This window comes from Oreochromis aureus, linkage group 12, assembly GCF_013358895.1.
Source record: "Oreochromis aureus strain Israel breed Guangdong linkage group 12, ZZ_aureus, whole genome shotgun sequence".
NCBI lineage: Eukaryota > Metazoa > Chordata > Actinopteri > Cichliformes > Cichlidae > Oreochromis > Oreochromis aureus.
The window spans coordinates 9056072-9083218 of NC_052953.1; the positions used below are offsets into that span (position 1 = coordinate 9056072).

At 38.5% G+C, this 27147-nt stretch overlaps 1 protein-coding gene across 10 annotated transcripts in view; it reads left to right on the top strand.

The window, feature by feature from the left end:
* kcnt1b (potassium sodium-activated channel subfamily T member 1b) overlaps positions 1–27147 on the top strand; it is a 73741-nt gene that overhangs the window by 23268 nt on the left and 23326 nt on the right. For 6 of the 10 annotated variants that reach the window (XM_039620776.1, XM_039620782.1, XM_039620779.1 and 3 more), the window contains 18 exons: positions 11961–12040; positions 13323–13428; positions 14413–14469; positions 14587–14635; positions 14830–14889; positions 16759–16833; positions 17059–17142; positions 19118–19212; positions 20057–20237; positions 20777–20941; positions 22198–22334; positions 23218–23281; positions 23447–23555; positions 23672–23780; positions 25102–25251; positions 25364–25596; positions 25943–25963; positions 26626–26839. In XM_039620776.1, the coding sequence (XP_039476710.1) occupies positions 11961–12040; positions 13323–13428; positions 14413–14469; positions 14587–14635; positions 14830–14889; positions 16759–16833; positions 17059–17142; positions 19118–19212; positions 20057–20237; positions 20777–20941; positions 22198–22334; positions 23218–23281; positions 23447–23555; positions 23672–23780; positions 25102–25251; positions 25364–25596; positions 25943–25963; positions 26626–26839 (1989 nt within the window). Of the gene's footprint in view, positions 1–3342; positions 3382–11960; positions 12041–13322; positions 13429–14412; positions 14470–14586; positions 14636–14829; positions 14890–16758; positions 16834–17058; positions 17143–19117; positions 19213–20056; positions 20238–20776; positions 20942–22197; positions 22335–23217; positions 23282–23446; positions 23556–23671; positions 23781–25101; positions 25252–25363; positions 25597–25942; positions 25964–26625; positions 26840–27147 lie in introns of all 10 variants that reach the window. The other 4 variants (XM_039620778.1, XM_039620783.1, XM_039620781.1 and 1 more) reach the window with 3 other exon arrangements.

The window sequence follows — 27147 nt, forward strand, 5'->3', positions numbered from 1 at the left end:
CCCTCTTCCCTCCCTGATGGACATTTACTCCTCCCGCTGCCTCAGCAGAGCAGCAAACATCATCAAGGACAGTTCCCACCCTGGTTTCAACATGTTCAGCCTGCCTCCCTCGGGGAAGCGCTACAGGTGCATCAGCACAAAAACCCACAGACTCAAAGACAGTTTCTTCCCCAAAGCCATAACCACCCTGAACTCACACATGCACCGATAACACAGCCCCCCCCTAATTTTTTTCTTCCCATTTCCTCTATGAACCACCACTGTGCAATACCAATTCTATGTGCAATAACCCAACTGTATATACACAACACTATTTATTACATATTACTTATATATATTTTTTTTCCCTCTGTTAATACTGTCCATATGTATATAGTGCTGCAGAACTGTAACCCCCCCCAACTGTATAGTGACAATAAAGGCATTATATTCTATTCTATGCTATACTATGCTATGCTATTCTTTACCATCTAAACTTCAGTCTAGGATTACTGTATGAAATGGAGATGCTGCAGTGTGAGTCTCTAGAGTTGCTTCTGGGATGTGTGGAGAACAGTATGGCAAGCAACCAGACTGAAAACTACACTTCCCATTTGCCTTTGTAATTTCTACAGTCATAAAGCATAAGTGCATGAGGCCCTCCCACATTATCTCTGTAGCTCTCACAGCTGAATGTTACTGGAAAACATACTTTGAAAGTGCTGGTCATGCTGCACATAACTCAGTACCTCCGCTCACACGTTCGCTCCAGATCTGCCCCAAAGAGGTGAGAATCAAGTTGTTCTTTACTGTGATTATTTGATCTTAAGTATACTAAGGCATGACGTTAATGACATAATCTAATAACTTCTGAATTCTGAATTATAATTGAGAACAGGACAGATCATGCTCTGCATCGAGCGTATCTGTTGTAAGCTAGTCTCCATTCATTTTAGCCTCTAAATTGTTTAAGCTCTTAGTAGCCAGATAGCATCTTTATTGACCAGTAAAGTGCTATGAAATATCCACCAAATCACTAGCAGTATCACAGCAGAGCAGTGATGGTCCTGTTTTTATGTACATTATCTCTTATATAAGCCGACTAATCATTTGCTCATTAGTTTAACTCTGAATTAACATCTCAAACTGCTGAAATGTAGTAACAAGCAATGATAATATACTATTAAAACCGTTGGAAAATTAGTAAAATGTTGCATTGCGAACCTGGTTCAGTGTGTTTCGTATGGTTCAGAAATTTCCCAAAATTGTCCAGCAGTCCACTTTTTTTTTTATCTTAAAGTTCTTTCTTTTATGTCCTAAATTCTCAAAGTGAATTTATTGGAAATTTACTGAATTGAATCTGTCTTTCAGGAGTGGAAAACGTGATGTTATTAATAATTTAAGGTTGTATAAATGTTTTTAACATCATTCTAGTTTACCTGAAGAAAAAATTGCTTGATTTCAGGATATTGAGCTTTCGAAGCCATTAGAAGAAAGTTGCAGATAAATGAGTGTCATGGACATTGATCTTTGGAATTTCTAATGAAACCCATTTTCACTGGCATGTTGGAAGTGAGAGCCATTGTTGAGATGGCAAAACGTGCTTGATTAATTACTGAAATGGCAAAGTCCTCCCTTGTGACCTCTCTGTTTCCTGAGTGGAATGGACAGTCCATTAGTCCATTTAGAGTTATGACAATCTTCTCAACTCAAACCTCTCAGCTCTGCAGTCTTTATTTTCAACACATATTCCTCCACCACCTCTTTTTTACAGGTTTGACTGACATAAAGACCTTGTTCATTTAGAGATTTCAAAGACAAATCAACCTATTTTTGTCCATTCACTTTTCCCCAAAATTGATATGGAGGTTATTGGAATATTTTCATAGGTCATAGTGAATACTTGAGGGTGGAGTGGGGGCAGCTGAACATGTGTTGTTAACCTGACTGAATATAGTATACATATAGTATGCATACATACCGTTTACAAGAGTTAAAGGAAAGGGCTGTGCTGTGATTTCTTCCATATTTACTTTTACCTCAAGTTCATAAGTACGAAGAGAGAATATCACATTTATTTTTCTCTCACACAGTACATAAGCTCTAGCTGGGTAATCAACCAAAAAAACCTCACTATAGCGGTGCAAAAAGCTCTTTCACAGATGCTGCTGTTCATGGTTTGTCACTCACTGCAGAGTAGATGCAGAGGTAGGTGGGCCTACGGTGGAAGTGCAAAATCTCATAAGTACTGGCAAGAGTTAAAAAATTAGCTTGATAACCTAAGCTAAGGTATATTTTTCTTACTTTAAAACAAAGGAAAGTAATGTCCTAATCCCAAAGTGATACTCTGAATATATACCAAATGAAAGCAGTGTACAAAAGAAGAATCACTGGTATTAAAATGAGAAAAACCTGTGTAATAAAAGTCTACCCCATGAATGGCCTTTTGACTCAGACAAGACCCCAGACAAGATTTTTTTCTATGAAATTTGTACCTGTGTAATTACTGTGTTCATGTTGTTTACAGTTTTGAATATGTGAAGTTATGTATTACAATATAAAAGAAAAATCCCATTTAAAAACTCATACGTTTTGATTTGTTGTCAGACAAAAATGCACACTATATTATGTAAAATACTACAACTTTCAGCCTCAGTAAGAAGAATGTAAGAAAATAATCGACGTAAGACTACTTCTTCTGCTTCAAATCAAATTGTGCATTTAACCTGTGACCCTTTGCGCCTCAGATCTATTCATTTGTTAGTGAGTGAAATTATCTGGGTATGTCTCTGTTTGTCACCTCCCTCAGTGTTACATACTTCCCTTCTTTTCACGGTCATCTCAATATGGCAACTTTGAGACTGACCCTGAGGATGTGTACACTGACTCCCTGTGGTTTGCATTAAGTGTTCCATCTGTTCTTATGGTTAACTTAATGCTTTTTTATGTCACGTTAACCTCAGATATAACCAGTATCCACTGTAAATGTTTATATTTACTTGCATGTGAAGTTTAATGGTGACTTAATGAAACCTGGTGGAAAAGTCTTGCAGTAAGAAACAGCTACTCAAATATAGTATTTAGTTAACCTGTTTATTTTATATGGCTTGGTGAAATTCCTAAAGGAATATTCCCTATCTAACATAATGTCACATTCCACTTGGGCCTTTCTTGCTGCACAACTGATTTAAAATTCTCTCTGAAGTTTAGAAAATGGCTCCATTATAACTAAGATGCAAGTAATGAAACTACATTGCAGTGGCATCCTTTTCTTGCTTTTCATCCTTTCCTTCCCTTTCCTGCTTTCTTGACCCCACTCTCTCCTAACCTGTACCTATCTGTGTCCGTGTGTGCTGCGTCCAGGTATCAGGAGGAGTACAGTATGGACTCAACCAATGCCCAGTAAGTCTCTGGCAGCATCATGCTTGCATGGCATGGATTGTGTCTGCAGTGATAACTGGACTGCGAACACCAAAGCATATACATAAAGCACTTTTCACTTTGGATTCTGCCTACACCATGTGTAAACATAATGCCATTACTGTGATAAGTTGCAAAGTTGGTAGATGATGCAGAAAGGTCATTCTTTGGCTACCTTTTCAACAGTTGTTGTGGAAAAGATGTTTGGTCCATTTATAGGTTTGTCACATTTGATCCATACCACTGTAAATGTTGGAAAGGTAGCTTTCAATAAAGTAAATCCTGGTGTATTTGTTTTTCAACTGAATGTGCACGCCAGTCTTCACCCCTTCAGTGTTGTCGATGTCCATTTGTGGGCTTGAAACATGCAACTGTGTGAGCAAATATGACAGAATTCCTAGAAAACAAAGGGCTAAATATTGGTGAAACGGGGGCTGAAAAAACCAACATGGAAATTGTTCATGCCTTACTTACCATATAATGTGCATGCTTGTAAATTGACAATCGTTAAAATGTTTACCATCTTTTAGACCGACCCAGTTGGGCGGTCTTTTTTTTTTTTTTTACCGTAATACCTTTTGGGAAATTGAGACATTTCGCTGATAACTCGGATGTTGGGTTGTGGCTGTAGGTGATGGATCATCAGTAACGTGGTAAAACCTGAATATGGAATCTGTAGAATTCCTTCTCTTCTGTAGGTGGTTTTCCTTTAGCTGTCAGAGTTATGACTTGAAATGACAAGTGCAAAGTGGTAAATCCTGGACATATAAAGACCTTCTGCTTTTAATTATGTATGTATACCAGTCAACAACATCATCGAAACCTTTTCTACAGTTTCACATTAAAACAATACATTTTAATGAGATGATCAATGTTATTTGCACCCCAGGTCAGTGGTTATTAATGATGTGACTGACTGGTACAAGTCACATCATCTCTGTGCTGCAGTTGTTAGTCATTTTGCAATGAAGTCCTGGGTTCTTTCTGTGTGGGGCTGTAGGTGTGAATGTGACCGTGAATGTTGGTTTGTCTCTGCTAGCCCTATGACAGACTGGTGATTTGCCCAAGGTGTACCCCACCTGTTGCTCCTGATGGCTGGAATAGATTCCATCCATGAATTGGATAAGTGGATGTTAAGAAAATGGATGAATAATTGGGGGGGGGAAAGCTTTTCCAGCATATATATATATTAGCGTTTGAATTATGCAGATCTAAAAGTTTGAATAAACAACAACAAATTTATAGTCAGATTATGGTTTATTTATTGAACTTGTAGAGCGATAGAGGAAGTTTGTAGTGTTTATGGGAGCAGTTGTCTTGTCTTGTCCAACATATGAATAATGTGCAATAGCAGCTATGGTTAACCTGTAGAAGTAAACACCTGCCAAACAAACACTGAATTTATGACACGTCCTTTAACATTATTAATCCTTCAGCAACATTAATGCTCCAACCTTTTGCCGAGACACACCGCAAAAGAAGCTGAAATGTCAAGAAAAAATATTTGATTACTAATAATTTTCCTTTGGCTCTTATTGAAAATGCTTGTGTTCAAGAATCACTGGTATTACTTGTCAGCAGCAGACCTTTCAGCTATGGTTGCTGATAGAATACTTCGTACTGCTGTGTAATACTGCTTTGTTGGCTATACAGTTGGAGGTTGGGTTGAATATTGTGGCTGTGTTGAGCTACACGCATGTGTTAACTAAAAAGTGCTTAATTAAAGGCAGTGCATTTTAACACAGTGTTAAAGGATACGCCTTTTAAACTGTATTCACTCTGGGGTGATTGACCTTGTTTCCATGGTGCAGCAGCTGCACTGAAAAACAACCACACTGTATTTCCTGTATTAGCAGAATTTGACATCATCAAAGGGTACATTCAGGAAGTTTCAGTTTCATTTTCAGCTCACAATGTCAACATAAGCACTTTTGCATAAACAGCAGCACGCAATTTTATCAAGGAAGGCGAAGATGCCTGAAGTGCCTTCTCTGCAGTTCTTCATTCTGTCTTAAATTGCTTTCACAAAATGGCCGAGCTTGATATTCGGGATTCCCTGGATAACTGCAGTAGGTAGGTCTAATACCAAAATATATACTGGAATTGAATGAAAATTGCAGGTTTATATATAATGTACAGTAGCAAAACTGCAGGAATGTCTTCAAGACAAAGATCTGGAGGATCTCAAATTTTCTGCTTCAAAATTCAGATAAAACTGAGGTTATTGTACTCAGCCCTAAAAATCTTAGAAATGCAGTAACTAGCCAGATGCTTACTCTGGATGACATTACCCTGACAACACCATGCGAAATCTTGAAGTCATTTTTAACTAGGATATGTCCTTCAATGCGCATCATCAATATGTAGGACTGCTTTCTTCCATTTGCACAATATCTCCAAAATTAGAAACATTGTGTCTGAGAGTGACACTTAAAAACTAGAAACTAGTATTAGTTCTAGGCTGGACTACTGTAATTCGTTATTATCAGGATGTTCTACCTGTACCTGAAAAGCTTTCGATTGATCCAAAATGCTGCACAAGAGTACTGACAGGGATTAGAAAGAGAGAGCATATTTCTCCTGTAAAGCTTCTCTTCATTGGCTCCCTGTTAAATCCAGAATTAAATTTAAAATCCTGCTCCTTACATACAAGGTCTTAAATAATCAGGCCTCATCTTGTGTTAATGACATTATAGTACCATATCACCCTTTTATGGCTCTTCACTCTCAGACAGACTTCTCGTTCCTAGAGTATTTAAAAGTAGACTGGGATGCAGAGCCTTCGGTTTTGAGGCCCGTCTTCTGTGGAACCAGCTTCTAGTTTGGATTCAGGAGACAGACACTATCTCTAGTTTTAAGATTAGGCTTAAAACGTTCCTTTCTGATAAAGCATATAGTTGGGGTTGGATCAGGTGACCCTGAATCCTCCCTTAGTTATGCTGCAATAGGTCTAGGTTGCTATGGGATTATCATGATGCATTTAGTGTTTTTTCTTTAATTACGTTTTTCACTATGTTGTTTATACACCTCTCTGCATTCCATATTTGTTATTATTAATAGGGGGTCATATGATGATTATGGTTTTCTCTGTTTTCTTTGTATTATTGTAGGTTCCTTACTTTACAGTATAAAGCACCTTGAGGCAACTGTTGTTGTGATTTGGCACCATATAAATAAAATTAAATTGAAGTTGACGCAATGCGCTGGGTACTTGATGACTACAATTTAATGAAACATTAAAAAATTATTTAACTATATTTTTATTTGCCTGTGAAACATTTTCATACAATTCTCTCAAAGGAGGAAAATTCACGAAGTTAGTATTTCCTCTATAAAAAAAAAAGACATTATTAGGGTATTTTGACATTATTTCTTTCTTTTTTTTAAATCCAACTCATGAATTACTTATTTTTTTTTTACCATTTTATGAAGTAAACCCTTCTGTGGCCTTTAACATCACCCCAGTGCCATTATCCAATCTGACAACCTTGTGCTTTTAAGTCTTATCCAGGCACTGAGGTCTCTGCACTTTTTACAGTGCTAAGCCTTAAACTTAGGACTTCTGTAAATCTGCAGTTCATGCATATTCTGATTCTTTCATAGAAAAGGATTATCAAAACTCACACATGGAGGCTAGATCTAAATTATTTCTGCACTTAGAGCACTTGAGCAGTACCCTGTTAAAAACCTCAACATTGTTTTTTCCTTTTTTGTACCTTTTCATTTTCTGGGGACGAAGGAACATCTGTTTTATGTGAGGTCGCTTTCGTTTTATGAAACTATTTGACAAACAACATTGCTACAATGCTCTTGAAATATTCAGTCAAGAGAAAGAAAAATTTGGTTTTACAAAACCAGCACAGTCAACACAGCCGGCAGCAATCTTAAAGCTGCACATTTCTGTCAGAACTCCTTAATAAACCTTGAAAGACATATGACAGTTGCTTTGAATAAGCAGCTTTCAGATGCCTATTTAAGGCTTCACTGCACTAACGTTTGCTCATACATTCATAAGTATTAGGAACAAAACATTCAGTGTAATCTGGGTCCGTCAGCGGTCCACACCACCCACGCTCATGTGCAGCAGCTTACAAGTTGTACTTATCCTATAGACAACCAGAAATCACCCATCCCTGCCTTTCCATGTTTCCCTTGTCTATCCACTGAACACCTAGGTCCTATTAAAGTAAGCGAGGAAGGCTTCCCCTCCAGATGATTAGGACACAAACACTTACACATCCTATTTGAGGATTGTGGCTTCAGTGTCCATTTGATAAGCTTTCTTCACAGTTAACACAGTCGTGTCTGAGCTGAAGTCCATATTCTATTTTTGCTCTATAATAAGGCTTTGGACCAAGTACCTGCAACAATTGGGAAGTTTTGAATGCTTCAGAGTGATAGAAGTAGAGAATAACAAAGAAGCCACTGCTTTTTATTCGTGGAGTATTTTTAGAAGCCTTGCAGCGTTTATATCAGGAACACTTTAGTGGGAGGTGAATAGGACATTTTCTATTTTCAACTCTTTGCTTTGTCAGAGGGGCAGCAGAGCAAAGCTGCCATCAGAAAATCTAAAACTGTATTAAGGCTGTGATGTGAAAGAGTGTTTTTTCACACTGTTTACAGGTAAGATACATCATTAATGGTCTGCATAGTGATTCTGTGGCCTAGTTATCATCAGAAACCTTGACTTAATGGGTCGCTTCACTAAGGCCGCCTGATTGGTCAGGGATAACCGAACTGATGCGTTACAGACTTGTTTCTATGCAACTAGTTGCAACTGGCAGACTGCAAACTAAAACATACAAGGCAAGGTTGCTGTTGATTGGGCTCTGCAATAGATGCAGAGCATGCAGCATCTTAGTACCATCTTAGGACTGATACCTGTTGTAGGCTCCTTCTTGAGTGACTATTATGACCCCCATTGTCTTGTTGTGCCATTTGCCTGTGCTTGATTCTGCAAAACTCTCACACATATTCCATATGGCGCAGAGCATCTGGCGGCTGTTAGACAGAATTAGTTTTTTGTTCTTTTTTTTTTTAAAATCTAGAATGAGCATGGGGCTTTGAACAGCTCTGTTCTGCCCGTCTGATTTTCCCGAGGTCAACAAGCTGTTTGATGTTTATTTACATGGTCTACAAAGCAGTTGTAGTTGTTCAGTGTTTCACACGAGGAGTTCATAAAATTGCAATCCTGTCACTGGCAGCGGTCGCGGTAAACAGCATTTGTATTTGTGTTTGTTTGTGTGCTTGTGTGCCACCTCAATACTATACATATATGTATATATATTAGTGTTAAAGCTCTATATACCGTAAAGATTTGTTAGTTGAGGACTCAAGGTCATATGATGCATCTATCCTATGTGCAAACAAAGGGACTGCATCTTCTTAAAGTTATTGTCTGTTGTGAATACTGTGTGACTCCTTGGATATACAGACTACTAATCATCTTACCCTACAGTCATTGGTGGTGGTTGTTTGCAGACTCGAGATGCCAAAGGAAAGAGAGTATGTACTTAAAAGGTATTGCTGTGGGTTCACAGCTTCTGGCAGCCACCTTATGTGGAAGAAGACCTTTTTGTACCCTTGGTCAGAAGTGTTTTATAAGCACGATAAAAGGTAAGGACATTAAATGTTTATCCTTGTGTATTATGTGGACAGAAATATGTGTGATGAGAAGTGCTGTAAGGCCATAATTTTGACTGGCTGGTTTAAAAAAATGTACAGAGACAAAAAAACCCCAGCTGTAGGCAGTTCAGTAATTTATAGCTTCTTATTCATGTCCATCACTTGATCACTTGCTGTTTTGTGAAAGTGTTGGCCACAAAACATGTTTGCAAAACTGTAATTCAGAAACAGTATTTTTATGCTTTTTCAGTTGTGATAGGACCATAGCTTGGAACTGTATTCTGAATCTTTGACAGTAAAATATTGTTTATATGGTTCAAATGACTGAAATTATAGCATAAATGCACAGTTGTGAGACTATTTGAAGATGTTAATGTTAATGTTGGGTTAAGTCATTTTTAAATATAGTCTCAGGAACTTTATGACATGGAAATTGAGAGCCAGTGGTCTTAAGAAAGTAATGGAAAGCTAGAGCCATAAGCAAGACATGTCTGAATGGCATATTGAAGTCCTAGTTGTTGACATATTTCTTGCTGTGTACTTTGCCAGTTCCAGTAATTGACAGCATATACAAAATACTTTATAATGTCAGCCCAAACTACTGTTTCTTCTCTTACTTAAATAACTGAAAATTCTTTGCTACTAGAAAGAGGTATAAATACTTACATGAAAATCTGATCTATACACCCACCTTTACCTGGCATGTTTTAGCTTGCCAAACAAAAGCAGCTGCAACAGATTTATATAACACATCAGATTACAGTTACTTACATCATTTTCCAGTATATTTATACATTCACCGGATAACATGACATCAACCCTTTTTCTCTTTTTCACTCATCTCCATCTTTGAATATCTTTACCTTTAACCACTTTGCCTCCGTTAGCTTCCTTAAAATGTCCATGTTCAGCTGAGTGAAGGTGATTTAAGTGTCTGATTAGGTTTATTGTTATGAAGTTTTTATGATGGTCCCTCCATGATTTTCTTTGGTGAAGTTTGCCTTCCCTCCAAGTTAGGAGCTTCTATGCTAACGACATGTTTCTATGTGGATGTGAACATGCGTGACTATTTACATGCACCGCAGGACACATGTTGTACATGCATGAAGCAGGCCAGCTCAAAATCAGAAATACCCGAAGCCAAGATTGCTGGAAATTGGCCTTTTCCGGTCCCTGGCTGGTCGATTGCTGTGTCTGTAGTATTTTACAGAAACATAAAACTTAAAGACTCAAGTAACCTAGAATTAAAACATTGCGGCCTTTTCATTTGTAAAGGAGCTACTCTCTGTAAAGAATGTATTCGATTTGCTTCTGGGCTTTTTTTTTCTGTTAAATTGGTAATTCCCAAAGTGTTCAGTAAAGTATTAATGTGGTCAGATTGTGTTTTCCATTAGTTGTGTCTTAGATCAAGATTTAAGTTTTATAAATAAGTAATCAGTCTGTAAATCCACAAATGTTATTTTTCCTTACAACTATTCATGGTTGGCTTAGGTTTTGCTCTGTTCACATTTCCTCCATGTGCCTATAGGCAGCAGGGTAAATATGAGGCCCTAGTAACTTTCATTCAACTTTATAAGTTCTTTTACAGCTTCTTAGGTGACCGATACAAGTGAGTGAGATATGTGTGTAATGGAGTCTGTATGGATGGGCATTTGGAGATGATGGCTTCTACATGTGTGTCGGTGTGTGTATTTGGCTCAGTCTGCATCTGACTAATTCCTCGTGTTCGGAAAGCATGCCACACAGACACGTGAGTGAACATTTCCTGCACTGAAAAACTGTCTCTATGGCAATACAGCCAGAAGGAGGAGTGAGGGGATTAGCTGGAAAATGGCTCATATCATGTTCTTTCTCCTACCTACACTCTTTATCTACACACACATACTCCCTTTGGAGTAGGCTGCTGTAATTGCCCTCTTGCTCGCTTCTCTCCTCCCTTGTCTTTTCGCACCCTGTATTCATCTTGTCAGACAAGGTGGAAAGCTACAAGGGTCCCTGCTGTGACTGTAAGACCATTATTACTTTCCCTTCATGTTCTTTAGTGACAACAAGCTCTGTATATTACAGAAATGGGCAATAGGCCTGACTCATTACCTTCAATTGTCTAACCTACCGACAGTTCTGTAGCTACGTCATCATTCATGCTTAAGTGATTGTTTGGTCCATTATGTCTGCTCAAATCTTTAATAGCTTTGCATGTGTCATAGTAGGTGTGACCACTTAAAAAGCATTGCTAAAGTGCTGTAGTTCTTAATAGGGAGATAATTGTCAATTATTAATGGAAGCTTTTTTTTTTACTGCTGAATATAAAGTGGGCTCTCCTCTTGTATTCTCTCTTATTTATGTGAAGAAATAAGGCTAGACCCCAGAGGTACTCATTGTCTCTCAAATTGTAAACAAGGTTTCAGAGTGCTGAATGTGTTAGCACTCTTAAAATTCGCAAATAAATATTACGAATTTTATGAAATGTTTAGAAATATTAAGCAATTAGAAAAGATTCGGTCCTATTTTGCCCTTTTCACAGCACAAATTGGTCAATTTGAATAAATATCTCACTAAATTAATTTTAAAAATACTTTCGCTGTTGAGAGTGTGTCAGTATATTTACATAAATCTTCATTAATGACTGCAGATGCTGTACGTTTGAATTTCAAGTGAGATGTGAATGTACTTGTGGTCAATATTGTTATTGTACATGGCAGACAGTAAATGCTGGGTAACAGAATTAGTGAAAATAATATACAACTTATTCTAAGTCTGTATAGATTGCATGTGATCTGCTGGCTGGAGTTTACTGGAAAAAAAACTCAATTCTGTTGACAAGAAGTGAAAAATCACAATAAAATGAAACGTATGAAACATGAAGACTTCTGGGAAATGTCACCATATTGTTACTGTTTTCTTCTGTGTTTGACCTTTCTGCATTGTCCCCACAGGGTTCAGGTAGAGTTCTATGTGAACGAAAACACCTTCAAGGAGAGGCTAAAGCTTTTCTTCATCAAAAACCAAAGGTCAAGTAAGTAACCATAAACTACGCTCCTCTGCTTCTCTCTTAGAGTGAAAATGGTAAGCGGCTTGCTGCTGCTAGATACATTCTGAGCCAAATGAACAATAAGTGCATAATAAAGGAAATGACAGCCAATGATGACATATTTCCACTTTGTGTCTCAGTTGGGGCTATCATTATTACATTAGCTGCCTCATTGTTGGGGTTTTAGGTGTTCAAGCTGTGACCCAGCGTGGACAGAAGAGTATGGCTCATTTGTGGAGAGATGAGGCGGAGGTGCAGTGTTTTTCTCATTAGGACATGCCACATTGTCTCTAAAAAAGACACTGGCATGACTCAGCAGTTTGGTGCACTGTGTATGGAAGCTGTTCATTTGCATGTAGTTGTAAAAATGTACACTATGGGAACTCTCCCATCTCCAGTTGGACATGTCGTTACCGGGTCCGTGATGCTGGCTCTGCTTTCTTTCTCTCAGCTTGTTGTTGTCACTAGGCCGCCATAGTCTTTGACATAAAACAGCAGGTTTTAATGAAAATGTCACATCGTGCTGCGGGGGTCTTCTGCTCCATTTGTTGTTTGTTTGTCTGCCCTGCTTCAAATCTTTTTAACACTGACGCAGGCTTCATCGCAAGGGGTCGTGTCACTAGGGATTAGCTAGCTTGCTGGCTGGATGACTGACTGGCTAGCTGACACTGCTAGATTTAAAAGAGCTTCTGTCATCTTCTGCCAGGCTTTACTTTTTATGTGTATTATTTAGTGTTGTATGTAGTAGGGTGTATGTGAGTTTATCGGTACACTTATCTCCACAAAAAAAACTTGTGATTTCATAAACATTATTATCAACTGTGGCTATTTCTATGCAAGCCCACCAGGCATTCATACTGCTTTGTAGTGCTTCTGCACATTGTTAGTATACAAAAGTGCTAGTGTTATTTTTATGTTCTTCTTGAAGGATTTGAAGGATGTGCGTCATGGGAAATCAGCTGTGCCAGGCTGCTGTAGAGGCATGGAAATATATTAGTTATGCTTCAGGGGTAAAAGCATTTTATGCACCTAAACGACCACAAGTCGAGCAGTAGCAGTTCACTATGATGAAGAGAATTTGCTGGATTTGTTGTTAACAGCAGTCTCTGTTTGAACTTCAGACTGCAGTCAAAGTGTACACAAAAAACAGTGGAAAAAATCAACACAGAGCTTTAAGTCTGAGCCTGTGAATAATGTGAAAAGATGTAAGCAAGCTCATCTTTAAGTCACTCAGTTTACACTACAGCTTTTTTTCCTTGCTCCACAGGCCTGAGGATCCGCTTGTTCAACTTCTCACTGAAGATTCTCACCTGTGCCCTCTACATATTAAGAGTCAGCTTGGAAGATCTGAAGGAGAAAAATGGGAGCCCATGGTGAGAGTGAGACTCTATCTCTCCCTATTCAATCACTGTTCCTGTTCCGCTTTTGTTAAAAATTTTATACAGGGGGCTTTTTTTTTAATAAAAAACAAAAATTGAGAATAAATAAAAGCTAGAAAAGAAAAGGGTAATAGCCAAGTCATCACAGGGTAAGTAAATGTTAAAGCGGTCCTTCCAGATACCCAAACTCTACCGCACAAAAAACATTAAAGCTGAGATAAAGTGAGTGAGATAAAAACAAAACCATGTATGTAGTGTAACGTTGGTTTATTACTCCATCACTCCCTCTGGCTTCACTGAGCCCAACATCAGCTGTCATAACCAGTACCACAAAGTCTGTTATTAACAGGTCTGAAAAAGTGTATTTACAGCATTTTAATCTAGCAATTCCAAACAATTTCCAAAATATTTTTTTGTTTTCCAAGTGTAGAAAACAGTAAATGTAAGTGATTGCAGCGTGATGGCTTAGTGCTTAGCACTGTTTCCTCATAGAGGATCCTTATTTCAGTGGCTGGTAGGGCCCATCTGTGTGCGGTTTCCTCTGGGGGCTCACAGATAAACATGTTAGGTTAGTGCTGCCTGTACTGGATTATAACAGACTGGCCAAAAAGATTCTTCATCTTGAGGGTTTCACTGAAGGTTGTCAGGAGAGCATAAAGCATAAAGGATACAGTACCATGAACTATTTGCCACTTCCTAATTTCTGGGGAAAAACCAAAAAAACAAAGAAATCAGGAAAAGGGCAAATGCTTTTTCTCGACACTGTAAGTATATGTGAAATATTCTGTTTTTTACTTTCACAACTTTGAAGTTATTTATTTTGTAGTGATTATATAATTTTACTGTTTATGTGAAAAAGTTGCTCCTCCTGTGCAATTATGTGGATGTTCGATTCCCAGTAGACATGTTTCCACCCATTCACACGTTCAAACTGTTACTCTGTTTTTTATCTTTTCCTTACTCCTGTCCGTGATACAGTGCAGTGAATCGAAGCAACGGTTGGAATGATACATCAGAGCAACCACAAATCAAATGGTATGTTCATGTTAACATGGCACTTCATAGTAAAATTATTGGCGCACAATAGTTAAGGTTGCTATTATATGAAGATGCAGTGAAGTGTGAGTAAAAGTTTCACATTGTTTTTGACAGGGAACGCATTTTCTGGGTGAACAGACGGGAGTCTGTATGGGCAATACAGGTGAGCATAATACCGTTTCTGTGTGCATAAATCAAATTTCATTCCATGAACTCGGTCTCAATGCATAATTCAGCCCAAAAACACCACAAGCCATTTATTAGATAAAAGCACTGCAGAGTATGGACGTTCCCCGCTGAAGGCCGAGAAGAGTCTGCATTTGCGGGGTTCATTTATCTCTCTCCCCTTTGCTCCAGGTGACAGTGGCCTTAATCAGTTTTTTGGAGACCATGCTTATCACATATCTCAGCTACAAGGTAAGAGACTGACTCACACTACAAATTTTATCTTTTTAGTTCTTATTGGTCTCTTGCAGCTTCTTGATCTAAGTCCAACACTTTATGTTTCCTGTCTTGCGAACCAACAGCTTTCACTTTCCAGCCTCAGTGCCATTCCCCAAAGACAGCCCCATCACAGAGCCAGCAGTCTTTGCTGCAAATTCTAAACTCAGACATCAAGCACACTGTCTCAGAAAGAAGTCAAGATAAAGGCTCTACAGAGCTTAAAGTGCTGTTTGTGTTTTGTCTACATACACTTGACAGAAAGATGCATCACAAATGTATTTAGGTCTGATTTGCAAAGCTTAGTGCACCTCAGCATTGATTCCTAAAGTTGCTGGAACTCTACCAGAAGGTTTAAATATCATTTGTCTCAAAGTTATTCCCTCGTGTGGTGTTTTGATGATGTTGGAGGGTGCGATCAAGCACATCCACCTAAAATCTCCCACAGGGGCTCAGCTGAGTGCTCATTTTCATATTGATCAAACCATTAAGTGAGCGCTGGTACCTTATGAGTGGTGATGATATGGTCATCTTTAAAGTGATCACTCCCGTCGGGAAAACATTTTTGTATTGCAGGATAACAATGATCACTTCTCGTACTGGTTTTTCAGCTAATCTTCTCTCCCTGAACCAGCCGAATGCCACAGAACACAATCAGTTCCCTTCGCTGTAGCTGTCAAGAGTTCAGGTTCAGGTTTCCTTAAATCTGTCACACATCTGAGTATGCACTTCTTTTCTTAGTTCTCGTGCATGCAAAAGGAGGATTGTGCACATTGCAAGTAAAATGTCAAAAAAATATGTGTTAGTGAAATGTACAGTATATAGAAATACAGAATATCTGATGGCAGACAGAATATTTGAAACATTTTACAACCAACACAAACATATCTTCATAACAGACCATTCAGTTCTCAGATATTTATTGAATTGAGCAGCATCACATACTGTCCATATTTTTTTTTCTTTAATTTTTAGAAATTAAGATTTTAGGAATGAACACAGTATCAGTTTGGATTTGAACATCTCCCACAGCTTTCCCTGAATCTAAGTTGCACCATTGCTTTCAGCTCCTGCTGAGATCCTCAGATGTTTGCATTCGGGTTTATTACATGGAGTCTTTATCTTCTTTCCTTCAGTTCTGGTTGAACAGGGATTCCTAGTGCTTTTACTTTATGAGTCACACATGCCAATGTTAAATTTTGTCCTCAGATTATTGTGGTTTTCAGGTACTTTTGTCTTAAACTGCTGCTTTTTACATGTCTAGTTTCCAGTGTCACCTCCTCAGTGTATCATTTCACACTAGCGTAAATTTATAGTGTTCTGCTTCTTGAACATAAACGTTATACCTTGCCAGTGAAAATATATGCAGATATATTTTTACTTATGTTCTTATTCACTGCTATATAATACCAAATGTAATTATAGTGCACAGAGATATTATGTAACACACGTGTAAATGAGCAGAGGCTGCATCATACAGTCGATTATGTAAACCCTTCATTATGAAAAGAGATTTAAGTGGTATATATATATTAGAACCTTTTTATCTTCATTTTAAACTTTCTATCTTACATTTAAGAACAGTAGCTAAGCATAACAGGCACAAACTACAAACAAGCACATTTGAATGCTTTAAGTACAAAGTCAGGTGTTATATTCAGATACTGACACTAAAATCTTTAATGTCAAAGAACCATCTCCTCTCAACAAAGATTTTAGACGTTAGCACAGAAAGTTGTTCTTTTTCCTACATGGTGTTGTTTTATGTTGATGTCCTCCATTATTACCAAAGGCAGATCCCTGCAGCAGATTCATTAAATTGTTTCCCATTAATTTCCTTTCTAGGGAAACATTTGGGAGCAGATCTTCCAGATTTCCTTCATACTGGAAATGATTAACACAGTGCCGTTTATAATCACAGTAAGTAACTTAATCAGTTCGCCTTGTCCACAAAACAAGATCTTCAAATATCAGATATGTACAATTTTGAATTTAATGAGAAACTACCTAATGCATTTTAATTTTCTTCTTTATTATTTGTATTGGGAATTGTAACTTCATGTTATATATGAGGTATGTTAACTAAATATCGTTTTACTAATATACTGTATATTTTCACCCTGTCTCTTTCTTTTCTTATTTAAGATTTTCTGGCATCGATTAAGAGACATATTCGTCCCTGTGTTTCTTAACTGCTGGCTAGCCAAAGGTGCTCTGGAGAATATGATTGTAAGTTTTTTACCAATGTAAATAAAGCATGTGTTGCATCTTACACACTGAAGCTTCATTGTACTAGAGAGAGTAAACAAAACTGTATGTTTTCTTTATTACTATAGGCTTTGAGGTTAAATTATCTGCCCTCTAGCAGCCATATTAGAGCTCATGAGTAACATTGTGTAAGTGCTCAGTGGGTTGATACAATGTAGCAAAACAGAATTTAATTGACTAGGCTGATTCATTTCTTTCTGGTTAGCTGGCACTCTCTTTTTGTCGACACTGATATGTGCACAAAACAACGCATCTTTTTGAAGCTACATTTGTCTGTGTAACATTATTAGCAGTAACAATGGTTACTTTGATAAATTAGCCTGCTGTCTAATTAGCTGGCTACAAAGCTAACACTAGCTTGTAGTGTTATTCGTTCAACTGACGTATTTAGGAGAAAACAAAAGACGTGTTTTTAATCAAACAGCAGACTTTCATATTCACGCTGCAGAAGGCTTTCAGACATACTGTGTTTACTCACTAGAAGCTTGCATAAGGAAGAAGCAAGCACTTTTTCTTTCTTTTGGAATTGACTGCATGTTCTTGAGGCTAGTGCACGGCATGCACGGCAGATATCGTGGCCCTACACTCATTGGTCCACTTTATTCGAAATACCTGTTCACGTTCTCATTTATACAAATTTCTAATCAGCCAATCGCACAGGGTAGGTAACTGAATGCACCTAAGCATATTTACATGGTCAAAATGACCTGCTGAAGGTCAAACCAAGCATCAGAAAGGGTAAAAAAGTTAATGTTAGTGAGTTTTGAATGTGGAGTTTTTGGTGTCAGAGAGGCTGAAGTATTTCAGAAACTGCTGATCTACTAGGATTTTCTCACACAACCGTCTCTACAGTTTACAGAAAATTGTCCAAAAAAGTGAAAATATCCAGTGAGCATTAGTGCTCATACCACACCATGTCACGAAGCTCAAATAATCTCCAACTGGTTTCTTGAACATCACGATAAGCTCATTGTACTCAAATGACCTCCATAGTACCCAGAGATTGCCATCATGGATATGGAGCCAACAAATCTGCAGCAACTGTGAGTTGCCATCGTGTCAACGTGTCAAAAATCTCTGAGGAATATTTCAAAGACATTGTGGAATCTATTTCGTAAAAAGTAAAGGTAGTTCTGAGGGCACAAGGGTTTCAACCCAGTACAAGCAAGGTGTACCTAACAAAGTGGTTAATGAGTGTATATTGTTTAAAGTTGCAAGTAACGCAGTATATTTTTAGAGTACTACCCAATATCAAGAGCAAGTCGAGCCAAAGCAAAAAGTACAAGTGTGGGCACGGCGAAGTTTAATAAAACACAGAGTTCACAGAAATCTGCTGTTGTAGTATTAGTGTTGCCCAGAAGGGTTTAACAGGTACATGAAATTCAAAGCAATTCCATTGGATCCACCTGGTGCAGTGTGTGCTCTCGCTGTGATTCAGATGAGACAGAGTAAGAGCTACATGCCAAGACGGTAGGTGGCAGATGGTTGAATCTGTGGCCAGGGGGGTGGTGGCAGGCAGAACATGCTAACAAGGTGCAAGTGAAAATGAGTCATGAGCTGCCACACTGGAAGATGGACAGTATGCTAATATAGCAGTATAAAAAATTCTTCCAAAGAGGAAAGGGCACTCATTTTGGTGTAGTTTGTGTGTTAGTAAAATAATGGCCTCTACAGTAAAGTAAGAGATCTGAGCTTTAATTTTAATGATTTTAATTTGGTTTGGAAGGAATTTGTACGTGTGATACAGTATGGCCCTTTTAATACTTTGTTTTGCAAATACATTTTGTTCCAATTGTCCTTGAGAAATTGTTTGTTTTTGCTATCACAAGTGGAAAATGTGTTGTATTTCTCAATCAGCGATATGACTAATGCACTAAACGGTTTTTGCACAGGAGAGTAGATCTGCCCATTTAAAAACCTCTTTTCTTGTGTCCAGAATGATTTCCATCGTGCTATCCAAAGGACCCACTCTGCCATGTTTAATCAGGTGTTCATCCTCATCTGCACCTTACTGTGTCTGGTTTTCACCGGGTGAGTCAGCCTCTGTTCTCGCTGTTAGTCACTGAAGTGCATCTCTGACCGCTGATGCGTTCAGCGCCATTTATTGACCCCCAGGGGCAAAATCTGTTCTCTGAACCTTGTACCACGTCACCCCACAAACATTGTCTCACAGTTGGTGGTCTGCATGGCTTATTATCTGGTAGAAGCAATATATGTTGTAGAAACGAAAACTGGAAAAAGCAAAACATGTAGCTATTCAAAGATCTGTTGAAAGCAGGCATTGTGAGCTACTGTTGGTTATTGGCAAAGGTTAATGATTTTTAAGAGGTAGTATTCATGAAAGAGAGAGATTTTTCTATATTTGCTACTGTTGCTGGAAAAAGAAATGCTTATAAAAAATACACTGATGATCAGCGTCAGAGAAAACAGACTTTTACAAACACTGTTATTGTATTGATAACCTTGTTTTCTTTATTGTTAATTGATTTTCTTGTTTTAAAACAGTGAATTTAATCAAAGTTGTGTTATTTCTGACATCATAGCTCTGATTCACTTTCCCCCAGCCCCAGACTTTGAAATGTCCAACTTATCCAAAAAAGATAAAAACACCTAATGAGCAGTCAGAGGAAACTGACAGAACAATGATGGTGTCACTTTAAATGCCATACTGAGGAGAAGCCCACGTTGGGCTGACCTTTGGGCCTTTGTTCTTGGTCAAATTGAATTGTAATATCCAGTCTAGACATGACTATATTACCATAGTGAAAGAGATTGCCTTAGTAGAATATATCCCCTTTCATATGTTATATTTTAATTATCTTTACCCGTAGGACATTTGTCTGGTGTCATTGTATGATTCCTCGTTTTTATGCAGGGCTTGTGGGATCCAGCATCTAGAGAGAGCTGGGAAGAACTTGACCTTATTTGACTCGTTCTATTTCTGCATCGTTACTTTCTCCACCGTGGGCTACGGGGACGTCACGCCACAAATCTGGCCCTCCCAGCTGCTGGTGGTCATTCTCATCTGTGTTGCCCTGGTGGTCCTGCCGCTACAGGTACCGACTCTGTGCTAAATTAAAAACCAGCGATTCGCAAAGTGCAGTGAAGGGTTGCAGTTTGTTGTAAGCCTTGTGTTAGGTCTGTTTAATCACAAGGTTTTTTTTGATATTCTGCATTCAGTGATGACCTTTGTGTGGGTATCATCAGATATTAAATGACATTTTCATGCTGGCCTGCAGCTCGTAAAAGTCTAATTTGGTCCTTCGCTTCTGTGACATTTTTTTGGCTGCAGAAGAAGTTTGCAAGTGCCAGTCAAAATGCTGGCTCACATTTGCTGCATCATTAGTCCACATATATACTGTGTTATTTATATTTAAAGATTGCAAACAGGTTCATCCCTTCACATGTCTCGAAAGTTTCTGTCCCTGTGGAGCAAATTGAGTGAGAAATGGAGATGAACTCGCGCTGCTGCCAAATTACTCCACTAGCAGTTTTCACTCCATCTGTGTCCAGAAAGCAAGTCTATCTCTGTTTTATTATTTATTTCATTCGTGCTGCTTTTGACATCACTCCACTTTTGCTGTCATTGTGTCAGTTTGAAGAACTAGCATACCTGTGGATGGAGAGCCAGAAGTTGGGGGGGAACTATAGTCGACATCGGGCGCAGACAGAGAAGCATGTGGTGCTGTGTGTCAGCTCGCTGAAGATAGACCTGCTGATGGATTTCCTCAACGAGTTCTACGCTCATCCCAGATTACAGGTACAGTGAAAAGACCAAATGATATGTTAATATGCTGCTATTTTTGCTTATTTCCACTATGTTTCCACTATATCTTCTATATTTCTATTGCATGCTTTAATCACGAGCATGAGACATGAGACTGGTTGTGTAATTAGCTAAGTCATGTAGTACACAGTGACTATTCAATATAAAATAAGGCAAAACGTTTCAACCTGCCAGCCTAAGAATCAGCTGATTTTTCGCTCAGCCAGTCGAAGGACAGATGAGCTGTATGTATTTTTTTCATGAGTCAGAAGAATCACTACTCCTCTTTCAGTATTTGGTAGAACTTAGTGAAACCTCCATGCAATGATCACCAATAGGTCTTCACCTAAAGTGTGCTCAAGGTCATATTTGTCATTCTCAGTGGATTTTAATTTTTAATAATTGGTCCAGTACAGCTGAACTATGACAATAATACTTCACTGTCACTGTACTTCACACATACAACACAACACAGTAACACAATAAGCTGTGCACTGTGATGGATATTGAGCTGGATAAGCTACCATGCCACTAAGGTACTGGTTTATATTATAACTTTTTATATTATAATATTTTTGTACTTTTGTGGAAATTTTACTGTGAAAAAGTTGCAGCTTTTTTGTTTTATATAACTTTTTTTCCTCAACATTTGGTATCATGAAAAAAAGAGCACTTTGCCTGCGGATCGTGACATTGGAATGGGCATAAAGTTGATTTGGTTACAGCTGTCAGAGCTAAATCATCAGTCATGAAAAATGTATGTTACTTTCTCCTGTACTTATGAATTTATGAGGGTTTAAAAATGCTGAAAAAAAAATCAAAGGTCAACTCATGTCTGTGTACATCAAGGGGCTGGAACTCTGAAAATCTTTGTAGTATGAAGGTAAAGGTTTTGCATGGCTTCAATATATATACACTCGGGACTGACTGACTCACTTTTCATATATTTATCCAGGTTTTTTTGTATTTCATATTTGGTTTTTTTGTAGATAGCGAATAATTACGCAAAAGTAAGATGTTATTCTGGGTCACTGAAAGTAACATTTCAGACTAACTGTACACATGAAAACAGAACATGTATATTTAGCAGTTTTGGTTTCCTGTGAGAAAATTTTATCTGTGCTCTTATTGAAGTGGGCAAGACTCAGCTACAATGTCATTTGAGTGTTGCGTGTCCTGTCATAAATATTTAATGTTCACAAACAATAAGATGTGGAAACAAGTTTTTGATTTTTTCTCTCTCTCTCTAGGACTATTATGTGGTGATTTTGTGCCCAACAGAGATAGACATTCAAGTTCGTCGAATTCTCCAGATCCCCCTGTGGTCGCAGAGGGTTATCTACTTGCAAGGATCTGCTCTCAAAGACCAGGACCTGATGAGGGCCAAGTGAGTAAACGCATAACATGCACATATTAAGAGCAACACCTAAAAACAAAGGTTTTGCGCGTTATCTTCCTGAAAGGTTCAGATTTCAGTAGAGCTGAATCTGATTTGTTTTATTCATTTTATTTTCTGGATACGACTTGGAATGTAATTTAAAGTGTTGCTTCTCAACTGGCAATGCAAAGCCACTGAAGTGCAGTTAGAGGGTGAGATACTTACAAATCAGCTTGGCTGGCCTCTGCTTCCACATCAGTGTAATGCAATTTCACTCCACATCGATCATCTCCTCACTTCAAACAGCAAACTCTGCACAGAAGCAGCAAGAGAAATTGTGACCTGTCAGTTTTGTTTGCGTCAATCAAATCCATTACTGCACAACCGTGGCATTCATATCTCGTAGCTCGGGTGCAGATGTTGATTTACAGCCTTATATCCTTTTCTTTGAAAAGTCTTAAGTTTGTCCAGAAGTTCACTCCTCTTTTCCAAGAGGCCCCATTAAATATGCAGCTGTTCAGGTGCTGTGTCATTTCGTATGCACCGATATGCGACCACACAGCCGGGTTACCTTCAAATGACTAATCTCTGTCGAGAACATGCAGAGAGTTGGTGTGACAGAAGAGGATGCTAGGAAGGGTGAGGTGGAGGCAGATAAAAAAAAGAAGCAGCAGCTCCTGTGCTGCAAGCACTGCATTCTGATACGGTAGTGTTTTCAGAGATGAATTGGGCTTTTAACCTTTTGAGCCTTTGTAATGGCATATTAACGCTCATCCATGCCTGGCTTTAATTTAATGCACTGATCTGTTAAAATGAGGTGTTTCACACCTGGTTGAATGACCTCTTTCCTGCCTTTCTATCTCTCTTTTGTGTGTCTCTTTCAATCTGTCAGGATGGACGATGCTGAGGCCTGCTTCATCCTGAGCAGCAGGAACGAAGTCGACCGAACTGCAGCTGTGAGTCTCATCCTAAACTGTGTCATAATTATTATTTCAAATGAGCAGTTTCCCTTCACACCCTACTTCCCTTTGATATTTGCCAGGGAAGTTGTAAATGAAAAAAAGTGCATTTGAAAATGAGCCACTGGACAAGTGAAATAACACAATTTTGTTCCCTTACAGGATCACCAGACTATTTTGAGGGCATGGGCTGCAAAAGACTTTGCTCCAAACTGCCCTCTCTACGTACAGATTCTCAAACCAGAAAATAAATTTCATGTTAAGTTTGCTGGTGAGTGTGCAAAGACTTCATAGCTTCTGAAAAACAATAATTTTGCATGTTGTTGAAACACAGGCCCGACTTTTTCTTAATATAAAAGGTTTCTGCAATTATTCCTTTTCAATCAGATCATGTAGTATGTGAAGAGGAGTTCAAGTACGCTATGTTGGCACTCAACTGTGTGTGTCCAGCCACGTCCACTTTAATTACTCTGTTGGTTCACACCTCCAGAGGACAGTGAGTATCCACCAACATTTATTTGCACTTATTATTCTTTCCACTTTTGTACAATTTTTAAAAAATAAATTTAATTGACTTATTAGTGCAGCACGATGATGCAGTGGTTGGCACTGCTGACTGATTATTTGGAGAAAAAAAGCAATATTTCTCTCATACTATCCATTAAGCATAAATCAAAGTTTAGCTTAGCCTGGCATTAAAAGTGGAAATAGACTAGATTTTCCAGTCCTGCTAACAGGAGGGTGTTTGGTTCCTTTGGATAAAGTCTAATTTCGACACCTGCTTCTTTTCATTTTCCTACACTAAACCAACCATATCTGATATTTTTTTAGTAAGTGTGTGTTACTGTAAGACAAATTACCCAGATAAAGTAACAATTATTTGGCAGTTAAATTAAATCTGCATGTTTGGGTAGTATTATACTTAAGGAAACAAGTAAAGGAAGCCCTGTGTAGTTTTTTTTAAGTGTCATCTGAGTTCTGTAATTGCTCTAGAAGACATAGTTTGGCTGTGGACATTATTTTTGGATTTCAAGCTAATAAGACCTATAAAAACCATATTTTTACTCCTTAAGAATTTACTCAACAAATGTCTTTGTTTCTGCCTTCATAGCAACTCAGCTTCTCTGAAATGTTTCTATTCAGTAAAATTTCTAATCTTCGCTTTGACTAAAGAGTTGAATATTTGTGGAGAGATTAAATCTCTCTTTGGGATTAATTTGAGAGGAGGATGACTGTGTGTTCTGCACGCAGTCTTTACACTTACACAGACTGCACTCGGTACAATCTCACTACTCTACTGTCACCACTGCCCCGACTTGTCACTGTCGAGTCAGTGAACATTACACTTTTTTCTTGTCAGGCCATAAATCTGGCTGTTTTTTTTCACATTCTGTTCAATCCGCAGGAGACACACATCCATTTTCATTTCCATTATGGAAACTGGTCCCAGTTTGTGGCTTTGACAAGACGACAGAAGACTTAATTTGTGCCAAGTTTCAAATATAATTATGATGCACACAATCTGTCTTACGTCAATGACCTTAAAGCCTGTTGTGTCCTGATATTGTTTGTGACTAGAGTTGAGGAGGCTGGGGAATACAGGGTCAGAAAAGGTCATGAAAGGTTTGATTTATCAGTACCGAGAGACAAATAAAGTGTAATTTGATCTTCTTTCGCTGACATTCAAATTGGTTCTGCGCCAGAGTTTAAGATCACAGTCTAAAATACAGTAAGGATGTAGCATGTATTTTAAAACTAGCAAAAGGACTATGGGACAGGAAACATCAGAATGAATTGTTCTGTTAATACAAATTCAGGGAGGGGCAGTTATCACCGGAGCAGTGGCAGAGGACATATGGACGCTGCTCGGGAAACGAGGTCTACCACATCCGCTTGTGTGACAGCAAGTTTTTTGGGGAGTACGACGGAAAGAGTTTCACCTATGCTTCCTTCCACGCCCACAAGAAGTCAGTACATTTTCTTCTAGCTCAGTAGACTAAGATCCTTTCACATTAGAGTGACCTTAAACATCTCTGAGAGCAAAAACCATGTTTGTGTCATTTTGACTTCAATCGTCAGGTATGGCGTCTGTTTGATTGGAGTTAAAAGAGAGGACAACAAAAGCATCCTCCTGAACCCCGGACCTCGCCACATCATGGCTGCCACTGACACCTGCTACTACATCAACATCACCAAGGAAGAGAACTCTGCTTTCATCTTCAAGCAAGAGGAGAAGCACAAGGGCCTGCCTGTCTCCGGGCTCTATGACGCCCCCTCAAGGCTACCCGTGCACAGCATCATCGCCAGCATGGGTAAGACTGAAAGCCACAGGCAGGAATAAATGATGTTTACAAAATGAGCAGCTGATAAAGGAAGCAGAGAAAATAGGAAGATGGGAGGGTTCTGTTTGTGTGCGTACTAGGCTCACTATCTGATGGCTGAAAGGGTTTCCATGGAAGAAGAGAAAATGGATGCTTTGTTGGTGGTTTACTCTAAATTGCACTCTCACTGGGCCTTTCTGAATGCTTAGTGGTGGCTGCCTTGCTGATGCTTTATGCTTTCACTGACTGTTAAGCATGATATTTTTCTACATGTTTTTTTTTTTTTTACTTTGTTGGCTGACATTGTGTTGTGCTTTTTTTTTTTTACCTGTGAAAGTTGATCAGGCCACTTCATTTGGTAAGTTTGTGCATGAGGCATCAATTTTCTATTATTCACACATTTCATTTGGAATCATTTGCACAATAACACCTCACACTTAGCCTAAAAATGTTTCAGCAGAATGATATATGTATAGTTCATATATCAAATCTGATATTGTGCATATATCTTTGGCACATATCTTGCACAACTCTGTATCCAAATAAGTTAGGGTGCTTTAAGTAAAAACAGTCTGCAAATATTAGCCTTTTTTAATTGATCAATTTGTTCTCTTTGTACATTTTTTAATAAATACAAGCTTTGAATAACGCTAATGCCAATATTTGCATTCTGTTTTAATCACCTTTTTTCTCCACAGCATCCTAACTAGTTGGAAACGATTGTGCTTTATATAATGGATCTATCCATTGTTCATATTTATGATATGATGTATATCATACATCATAGGGATATATTTACTGACAAAAATGCTAAGTCATTACTATTTGCATGCTTTTCATGGTAGATGGTAGCTTTGTGCTTCAGAAAGCAATACATTTTCTCCTCAAGGTCAAACTGCTGAGACTCAAGAGAATAGTAGGAATATTACAGGCCAAGATAATGAAAAGTCTCAATATATACATAAAGCTATTTCTATATAGCTTTACAGTTGTGATAATATAATCCAACGTGATTTCCAGGCACCGTAGCCATTGACCTGCAGCATCCCGATCCTCCTGAGGAAACCGGCAAACTTGCCCTCCCAACAGAGAACGGCGCTGGAAGCCGCCGACCGAGCATCGCCCCCGTTCTGGAAATCGCCGACTCCTCTTCCATCCTGCCCTGCGACCTCCTCAGTGACCAGTCAGAGGATGAGACCAACCAATCAGATGAGGAAGGCTCTGTAGGTTCAGAGTAAGTTTTTTTTTTTTTTTTTTAAACTGAAATGTGCACATGGTGTCCTTTGCTCTGTGCTTGATTGATCTTACCTCCCCTTCTCTTCTTTGTCTCTCAGCTGTTGTAGGATCAAAGATGGATGAGTTTGAAATAGGCATGTTATCAGTGTGTCATGATGCTATTAGATGTGAAGTACTAGTGATGAATGTCTACATCATGTCAGTGGGGATAGCACTTTTTCTCAAGTGAGGCTCATGTATGGTGTCCCTGATGTAGGCCAAGGCCCAAGTCTTTTATTTTCTCCGTCTATGCGGTTTCTTAAAAGT